Source organism: Cornus florida, unplaced genomic scaffold, assembly GCF_030987335.1.
Source record: "Cornus florida cultivar Cherokee Brave unplaced genomic scaffold, ASM3098733v1 CherokeeBrave_3.0.0_Hap2_Chr08, whole genome shotgun sequence".
Classification (NCBI taxonomy): Eukaryota; Viridiplantae; Streptophyta; class Magnoliopsida; order Cornales; family Cornaceae; genus Cornus; species Cornus florida.
In genome coordinates, this window is record NW_026775578.1 from 71825289 (window position 1) to 71835582 (window position 10294).

At 33.2% G+C, this 10294-nt stretch overlaps 1 protein-coding gene across 12 annotated transcripts; it reads right to left on the minus strand.

Annotated features, from left to right (window-relative positions):
• Positions 1-1810: 1810 nt before the first annotated feature.
• On the minus strand, positions 1811-8843 carry LOC132268114 (uncharacterized). 12 transcript variants are annotated; one of them, XR_009469219.1, is made up of 8 exons: positions 8741-8843; positions 8339-8588; positions 8069-8205; positions 5406-5508; positions 4583-4637; positions 3039-3084; positions 2476-2544; positions 1811-2163 (listed from the first exon to the last, which is right to left on the minus strand). XR_009469219.1 is itself a non-coding variant. In XM_059768851.1 (7 exons), the coding sequence occupies exons 3-7, from the start codon at positions 8097-8099 to the stop codon at positions 2094-2096; spliced, it is 324 nt and encodes a 107-aa protein (XP_059624834.1). In that variant the 5' UTR covers positions 8100-8205; positions 8339-8588; positions 8741-8843; the 3' UTR covers positions 1811-2093. The 12 variants fall into 12 exon arrangements, 1 of the variants encoding a protein (XP_059624834.1); XR_009469217.1 differs by lacking the exon at positions 3039-3084 and having other exon boundaries at positions 4592-4637; XR_009469218.1 differs by lacking the exon at positions 3039-3084 and having other exon boundaries at positions 1811-2168; positions 4592-4637.
• Positions 8844-10294: the final 1451 nt, after the last annotated feature.

A 10294-nucleotide genomic window follows, 5' to 3' on the forward strand; every position in this document is an offset into this window, starting at 1 on the left:
CTACATGTTTAAAACAAGTCATAAGCAACCGAGAAAATCAAATCCAATACAAGAAAATTAAATAATAAAATCTTTAGATTTCATATTTAAGCATGCAATCAAGTTGTATAAGCATCAATAACATGTTATATAAAAAGAATTAAACCTATAACACCTCCCACCTCAATTTGAGATGAAAATCCCAAAGGCCCACCAAAATAAAAGTGCTCCGAATTCGATGATACCGAGAGGTTTTGTCGGGGACAACACCGTGAACAAGAATCCGCAAGAAGCCCCATGAAAATCTCAACTTGACTCCAAACCCGAACTCAAAAATCGTAAGAAATGGATTCTAGTAAGGGGTAATGGTAGAGCACGACGGGGCGAACAACAAATACTAAGGCCGAAGGATTTCTACCAAGAAAATCAATTGGAGGAGAAGAAAGAGTGAAGGCAGCCCCTTGGGCTCCCATGGCTGCCAGCCAAGAGGAGGAAAAAGGTCTGAAAATCTGATTTTAAAAATTAGGGCAACCTATTTACAAAAATCTCAAAAAGTGCTCCGAAAGGGCCCCGCCGGGTCCAGAAAAGTGGATTTTGAGCAAACGCGCTCAAACGGCAAAACTCCATGAACAAAAAAGATTTAAAATAAGAAAATATTAACAACAGAAGAAACGGCGTCAAAACTGAGTCCCGAGCAGAAAGTTATGCCCCGAACAAGTTCGGCGGCAACCGGGTCCAGAAACTCTGAAACTGGAGAAAAACGACCAGAACGGAATTCTATAAATTTACGAGCTAACAAAAAGTGAAAATGAATCTCGCACAAGGATCCAGTCTCCATATGAGATATTTTGCAATAACTTTCGTTAATTGCACAATGGCCCCAGCAAAAAGGGTTAACTGCAAACTGCCCAGAATGAAAATATCTTCCAAAAGATATTTTCTTAAATGCCCCTGAAATAAAATATCTTCAAAAGATATTTATGAAAAACACCCCAAGAATGGAAAGGATTTTAAAGAATTGTACATCCATGCCCCTATGGACACCGGGAGCAACCAGAGTACTTTCTTGAAAAAGTAAAGATACGTATTTCGTGGAAACCACGCAAGATCAAGATATATGAAGTCAAAAACTAACTCCGAGCACAAAAAGTGAGGTTGTGCCAAAAACTGACAAACGTGGATAAGACAGAATAGGGAAAAGGACGAAATAGCACATAGTATCAAAAAACGAAAAATGTGAAAATGACTCGGTCCTCAAAGGAAGTTGTCAATCCACGTGAAAGAGTCTCAGAAACTAATTTCGAGCACTCGAGATGACACTAAGTGACTCGAAACAAAGCTCAGAAAAGAAAATTAAACGAAAAAAATTCATTCGTAAAATTTCAGGAAAAAAGGAAAGAAAGGCAAATGACCGAGTCGTTACACAAAAAATGACTGTCACCAAAAAAATAGGTCTTTAGTGACAGTCGTTATTGTCCCAAATAATGATTCACTAAAAGTTATTAGGGACGGAATATACCGTCACTAATAAGTTATATATTAGGGACAGTTTTTAAACTGTCACTAAAACATAAACTTTTTGTGACAATATTTACCGTCCCTAATAATTTTTTTTTTAATTTTTTTATCACAATTGTGGCAACTAGAAACCGTCCCTATTACCCCTTTTTTTTCTTCTTTTTTTTTCATCAATGTTAGTATGTGTTTTTTTTTTTTTTTTTTTTTTTTTTTTTTTTTTCTTTTCAAATTCTTTATAGAAAAAACTCAAACTCTCAACTGGAAATAACTGCATAGTAACCCACAAAATACTATACCACATGCACCATAGATAAATATCAAAAGCATGACATGTAGAATATAAAAATAAACTTTAAACCTCTTCCAACATGTTTAAAAATCAGAGCATCATTTTAAACTAAATGTAAAGACATCCAAATACAACCCAACATAATCTGTAGTTTAAAGACAAATGGACTAGATATCAGCTAGTCATAAGAAAGCTTCAAAATTATGTGGTGGCAGCTATTGAAGGTGAGAGTCTGGTGGTGATGGATGCTGATACCCACTTTATAAGATGAGGATGCACGTTGACAGCTTGGAATCATGAAACCATGTCAGAACCCACGGGGATATCCTTTCCTGATACTGACTTGGTTTTGCACTATCTCAACATCATTTTTCTCACTGGACTGGTGTGACACCCCTCGGATCCGAGACACGGGTTGATTAGGCCCGGGCCCAAACCCGAGGGAATATCAAACAATTAGTATTTAAAATGAACACAGATTATAAAATGAATTAAGAAGAAATAAATAATAACGCTAAACGAAAACTAAATAATAAAATCCTCAATCGTTAATCATTAAAACCAAACTTTCCAGAACTTCTAATCCATACAACTAGGGAATCCATCCAGTGGACCCCTTAATAAAATCCCAAACTAAAACTAAAACTATTGAAGTAGAATTTAAAACTAAACATAGAAAGTAATCCTACATAATCGGAGGAATGAGTGTCTGTATCTGCTCTGCATGTCCAAGCTCTAACCCTGGAATTGATGAACACCTGAAAAATAAGAGAGTAGGTCAGGCCCACATGCAAGTCCTATCCTACTACAATCTATACAGAAATTCGATACGCAGATAAATCCTAGATAGCTCAACAATATCTAGAGTAGTCCATATATGTATCTATTGCACACTATAGGACGCTCGCTAGTCAAATAGGTCTGTCTCAACCTGAATAGAAGGCAACATGCGAAAACGCACTCAATAGTGGGCATGAGTACCTAGACCTACCAGGGAACAACATCTATGTCCAATTATCCATCCTAGGCGATATACGCACCCTAACCATGATTCTGAGACTCAAGCTCATACCATGACACCATATCATAAATATATAAAGTCCGTATACTCCAAATATAAAATATCATCCATCTAGTATAATGGTCTGATATATGTATAACAATCCATCTTGAAACCAAAGTAGGTCATACAATTATTTTATTGACATGACACAAGTAGGAGATGAATTTAACCTTTATGGTTAATTCATACCTTAGTCCCTAGAATTCTACCGTCCCATACCAGTGCATTAATCCATCTAGTCCAACAAATGAGGCAACAAAATAATAACACGTCAATTAAACCAGAAATATTATGATACAAAATTAAACCATCCAGTCCAATAAATGATGCAATATAAAAATAATACATCAATTTAATCTACAGATAATATGATACACATCATACAGATAATTATTGCATTTATTTAAGCAATACCACAGTTTAAATAGCATGCAACTAACTTACCCTCCAAGTCACTAACATACATCTCAGACAAACAAATATAACGTTTCATGAACATTGTTTAATCCATTTAAACATTAATTTCAATTGGCCGAGCAATTAAATTTACCCTTCCATCTGATCTAAACAACATATATGTTATTTAATTTCTAAATCATCCACCTTCTTAGCATATATAGATATAAGATGCATTCTAGGATCTTCCTAAGTCCATTAAACCCATTTAGATTAATTAAAATAGGTTTAGAAATAATTCTGGGCAATTAAAACCAATATTCAGGTCACAGTCCAACTAAGCAGGTTGAGTTGCCAACTTAGTCGACTGAGTTGTTGCTGCAGTCGTCTTCTTCGTCTGTTCATCCTCTGTAAACCCTAAAACTTCATTGTTAAGGCCACTAAGCTTCAACCTAAGTCTCATATGTCCATACTAAACTATTTTAGATGTTTTAACATGCAAAGATTAAACTTAAACATCAATTATGCATTAAGAATTTCCAAAATCATTCAAAACAGAAATATGAAAACAAAATCATACACCCTCTATTTTAGTCCAACTAAACATGCATAATTACTCAATTTTAGCATTCATTACACCCCTGGAGTCTAGCTAGGCATGCACAGAACACAGATTTATGGGAAAAAATAGAACTGAGACTTGCCTTTAGTTTTAGATTTTGAAACTCTGAACCATCGTCTCTGAGTTTTCCGTCAACGTCCTAGTCTGCCGTTCCACCCCTCCGGTGCTCTTGGTTTAACCAAGAAGAAAAACGTTCCTTTCTCCTTGAACCTCTCTGTAAATCTCTCAAGGTTCACTCTCTGTTTGTCCCTAATTTACTCTCTGTTTCTTTCTGCCTTATTACGTGAATAGGGTTTGTTTGTAACCCTTATACAGATGTATAATAACGTATTTATAGGCTTTACTTGAAAACCTAAATCAAAACCTAAACCAACTATATGTCGGCTAAATCCCACAACATGATAAAACATAAAAACCTATTAATTATTTTATACAGTTAAAACCATTAATAAAACTAATTTAACCAAATAATGCATATAAACAAAATAAATAATACAATTACACTATTAAGCAAATTAAAACAATTAATTTAATTAAAGAAAATAAAAACACAATTAAATAAAATAAATCAACAAGCAATTCAAATAAAAAGACAAACAAGCACATAATCAATTAAGTCCAATAATACAAGCAATTAAACAACTAATTTATTAAAAATGCACATAAATAATTAAATTAAATTTCAGGTCTGTCCTTTTAAAATTAGGGGTATTACAACTGGTACCATCAGAATTTTGAAAAATCTGGGAAGACTTATCCATCATTTCATCCTGCAATTGACATATAAGTCTTAGAATTGAGAATTGAGATACAAGATAAATATATATCACATACATTGCTTTAAATAAGTTATAGATTTTTTATATATATCACATAGATTGGGTATCAGGGGCTAGTTTATCAAATCATGTGGAGAACAAGATTTTAAAGAAGCATGTATTGGAGCTAATTTATAAGGGGTAAAAAGAGAGAGTAATGTTGTTTTTTCATCAACCAGCTAGCCTTATGTTGTGCACATATAACTTGTTCAATTTTAATATGCAGACATTTAATTATAGTTAAAAAAATTTAAGATTAATTGCATGTATGCAATTTAAAATATGAGGAATAATTAAAGTCCATGTGACAATTAATTTGAAGATCACAGTTTCTAATCGTAATGCCTTAGTTTTTTTTTTAATTTAAACCCCAAAATATATAATTCCCTGGAAGACAATATTTTTCTTAAGAAATACTATTTGTCTTTAGCTAGCCTGAAACTCTTTTACAAATGATCAAAAATCTGTCATGAGAAATTACAGAGAAAGAAAAATATGTCAGGTGAATTTATGAGCTTCTAAATAAAACGAGTTATAGCTCTAAAATTGGTGTAGTAATAAAGATCCTTGCAGTTAGAGTGTTGTAACTTATAAGGTAGATAGCATGGTGAAAACAACATAAACAGGTACATGGATTACCGAATTTCACTTCATTATGTTATTATTGATCAGCCCAAGAAAGAAACAAAAACATAAAAAAGCTTCAAAATTTTCTCTCACCTGCTTGTTTTTCCCCCTTTTGCCCAGATATTTTCTTTCCCAATATTAGCAATTTCTACATTCACTGCATCTATTAATGAGTTTGAAATCCAGAACCATTTATCTGCGAAAAAGAGTTAGAAAAAATCATCTGTGAGAGTTTATTGATAGGTCTTTATACCAATCACTCAACACAGCCATATAATAATGATATATGAAGATTTGCCTTCAATAGGATCAATGCTCATGCAGCATCATCAAGACTCTCTCTCTCCATATATATATATATATATATATACTTATAAACAAACAAATTTGGTGAATTACATGGTCTGGCAGGTTAATATTTTGCATCATGCTACTTAGTCCAAGGTTTCCTTTCTGTACTTGAACCAAAGTTTGCAGGATAATAAACTGAATTGGGTTATTCCAAATAGATGTTTCATGTGAATAAATATTGAGATCATGGATTATATTGTCCTCCATTGTTTATTTTTTAAAGAGGATGAGGATGTTTTTTTTATGCCAATCTAGTATCTGTTTGGTTTTCTCCAAGAAACATTTTTTTACCTTTCTAGAGGATGCTAAATCAATTATAGTTATAGATGTAAAAAAGTCATCTAGATATAGGACTCTCTCTCTAATGTTCTGTGTACATGTATTGGAAGAATGGAATAAAAGTATCTACAAGGAAGAGGTTTGTGTGTTTTTACAGTTAAATATTTTCTTAAATATATTAACATTAGTAGGGGACCATATTAAGCAAACTCATTAGATTTTCTTTGTCTAGATTCTTATTAACCAATATATGTTTTGCGTAAGTGTATTGTCCTACATTTCCTTTAATTATATTTGTTTTCAAGGAAAATAAAAAATACTTGCAACATAAAAAATTAAAATTAAAAATTAAACTAAATTAAAAATAAAAACTACTTTTGATAGTAAAAAAATCTAGAATGCATAACAGAAACTGAATTGTTAAACAATCTAGTATGGATCCCCTGCTAGCACTTATGTCTTGTCAAGCACAGGATTCCATAGCTTTGGAATAATCCAGATAACAAGAAATAAATAAACTAATCATAAACTACTGTGGCCAAAATTGAAATGAATCTGCATATAAGGAATGTTTTGATCTAAGATGCAATACTTGAGCACAGAAGAACACAAATACGTGTTTGCACCCAGAAACCTGGAGATGACAAGACCACAGATATCATTCAAGACAAACTCGGAAATAATGATTTAGTCAACCCTCACTGCTTGAATGATTATTAAACATAAACCATGTAAAGAACTCCTATATGTCTAGTTAAAGGAATCCCTGATTGTGTCAAAACTCCAAGCTAATTGCATGATAATTAAAGACAACCTTAAAATGGATTGCATGCAACAGGTAATTAACACAAAAAGTGTAAGAATAACATATTGAAAATACACTAGTGCATAAAAGTTACTATAAAGACATCCAAGGGTTGAGGATATGCTGCGTAAAGTTTGGATCAAACCCTTAAGGCACTATACAAATTCAAAAATAGTGAAAATATGTCATTACACTTGCAAATGAATTCCCACAAGGCTGTCAATAAAATATTGATACCTAATGGTTCCATCAAATACCTCTAAACTAAATCCATTACAACATGATTTAAATGCATCCCCATCAGATTCTTGTAATCCTTCTCCATTTCCACCTAACATAAAATAATTAATCTCTTTGTTGTCTTGAATCAATGCTTTCATTTTATGAAAGTACTCCAAAATTTTGTCCCACCAACAAAAGCAATGTAGGAAGTGAAATAAAAAAATGGAAAAATAATATAAATGTATGTCCGTGTGTGTGTGTGATAACTTTAGGGGGGAAACAATATATATATATATATATATATATATATATATTACACTCAGAAAGGGGAAAAAATAGAAAGAACTTTATTCTAGTTTCAATCCACTGAAGAACAACAAGAACTCTATTATATCAATCCTATTCACTATGTGGGCACTTCCTTAGCGAGGATCAGTTTGTGCAAAAATTGAGAAAATTATTTTGGGACTACTACCAACTTTAAAACTTAAATGTTGAGTGGCATAATTTTATTTAAATACATGTCCAATAATGCACCGAAAGACCAAATGCCTGCATAAAAATTACTCAACAAAAACCTCATATTCTAATAACTTGGGGCAAGGTGCTGATTTCCCCTAGTCCTTTATTTCCATTGAGAGCTCATTTGCTTACTAGTTCAGGGTCAACGATGCATCAATTAATTAAGCAATTCCAAGATAATTAATTTTGACAATGAAGATTCACTATCAAAATTTTCAGTAATAAGGACATCAGAGTACTTCAACAAGCCACATCGATGTTTGTTATCAATCTAATAAGAACAATAGCCAAAGTAACATTAGTAGTATATATAAACATATTTTGCTCTATACTGTGTTTTCTTAGCAACCAAACAGAGTGATTATGGGTTTATTGAAGAGTGTTAACCATATAACAAGCAAATATAAAACTCAAGGAGTATAAGCATCACTATAAGAATACTTCTACACATAAATATATATATATATATATATATATATATATATATATATATATATTTTACATATATACAACTACATATATGGCTATACATATGAATTATACACAAACATATACATATATTAAGGGATAATAATACCGGCGGTGACGAATAGTCCATTGTATTGCATGCGTTGTGAGCCCTACCACGGGGCTTCTTCTTCTTGTCCTACTTGGCCACTTTCGGCATTTTCCCTCTCACCTTTCCAGCATGAGCCAGTGATCCATGAACCTTTCCTGCATAAATACTCGCCCCAAACCCATTAATCAACCAGATCAAACACGCATGATAAAGAATTAGAAGTGCAAAATTGGAAACCCTAGATTTAATTGTACCGAGAGATCCGAGTATAGAAGGTGTCGAGCTTACCCATGGCTGATTGTTACTTTTTTGAGTTTCGACGGCGACTGGTGTATTGTCTTCGATTGCTTGCTTTAGGCAAGAGCACGATGACCAGAAAAACGTTGGTAATCGAAGAAATTTGCTACTGATTTCCCTCGACAATTCAGACGACAAGCTCTCGATTCAAATGGCAAGTTCTCTCTACAATTTCTCACTTCGATTGTTGGGGCTTTTGGCAAATTTGAAACCTTAAGAACATGTATTTGTGTTCTTAAATCTAAATAAACCAGCGAAAGATATAAAATAAATAAATAAATAAACAAATAAACAAACAAAGAAATGAAATAATAGATAGATGAGATCGAAGAAGTCAATCCAAGATGAGATTAAAGAAGGACTTGATTAGTGCATTAAAGATCGATGTCAAACCATGATGGGTTCTCTGAAGAATGAATCGAACGTGGGGTTATCTGTGGAACCAAGCCCTAGCACCTGAAAACTCTCTGAAGAGCATAAAATGGATGAAGAATAATGAAAGTGTTTGGATTTATACAAAACCTATACTAAACGACGTAGTTTAATATACCCATTTAATGTTTAGTCAAAAAATTAAAATTAAAAAATCATTGTGTGCTTATGTGTATGGTCCTGATGCCGCCACGTGCATTTTCTCACCCAACCAAAAACATAACAAAAATTTCTAGCGCCTAAATTTTGCCACCAGAAAATTTCCACCGCCAATTATTAGGGATGTGGTGACGGTCAATAGGGATTTGGTGACAAGTTAAATTTACTGTCCTTAAATGCTGGGTATTAGTGACGGTAACATATGTCTGTCCCTAATAATAGGACCTTTAATGACAGTAACATGTGACTGTCTCTAATAATAGGACCTTTAGTGACAGTTTTTTAGTGTGTCACTAAAAGACTATCCCTAATAGCCTGATTTCTTGTAGTGTACGTATATTTAGGGGCTTGAATATGCATGTATTCAATGCTCATCACCAACCATGCCATGATGGATCGATCCTTTTGTCCTTATCTGTAGGAAAATTTCCCTTTCGATTGATCCAACTTCTTCTACGATTGAGCTAACATTTTTTATCTTATCTTCACTTACACTTTTGTTGCTCTACCAAAATATCCCAAAAATATCTCAGCTTTGTCATTATTCAAAAAGGTACTGCCATAGCTTGATCGATTTAAGCACCCTTGTGATTAATCGAACTTCCTTTAAGTGTGTGAAAAATAGAATTCCAGCCAATTAAAAGATGTGCTCGTGGTTCAATCATTGGGAGGCCCTAGTGCACGAGGTCTGACTATTAGGTGTGACATTTGAGCTACCTATATAAGGATTTTGGTTATTTTGGATATAAAGGAGGAGAATAGAGGTTTGGAGAAGGCTAGAGCTTAGAAAAAGAAATACACCATTGGGGAAAATTCTTCCACTCATCTAGGGTTTCTACCAAGAAGAGGATGATCATTTCTACCATGGAGATAACCCTTGAGGGTTAGATGACAACATCAATGAATGGCTAAACCATTCTCTTGGGGCTAGAGATAGCCCTAAGCATGCCTCTTATACTTTGATGTTTGGTAATTAAAGAGGATTTGTGTTGTAATTATTGTCTTGACATCTTATATATATATAAATCTTGTTTCTATGATGATTTGGGTAGTCTAATACTTCCAATTGATCATTTAGTTCTATCCATCTGTCTATGTATGCTAGAATGAATATTCATGTGCTTATTTCTAGATTCTATGACATTGATGCATGTCTATGTGTGTTGATATTATAAATTTAGTGATGGTCAAGGTATGGTGCTTAAATAGATTACTCTTATGGTTTATTTGATTGTTCATACTTATTTCTTGATGGTTGTGCCATTTCTTTAGTTTAATTTTTATGCCACTAGCTTAGATGTAGTGTAGTTGCTTTACTTTCTTAGATAGGTGGACAATTCATGCTTGTTGTTTGAT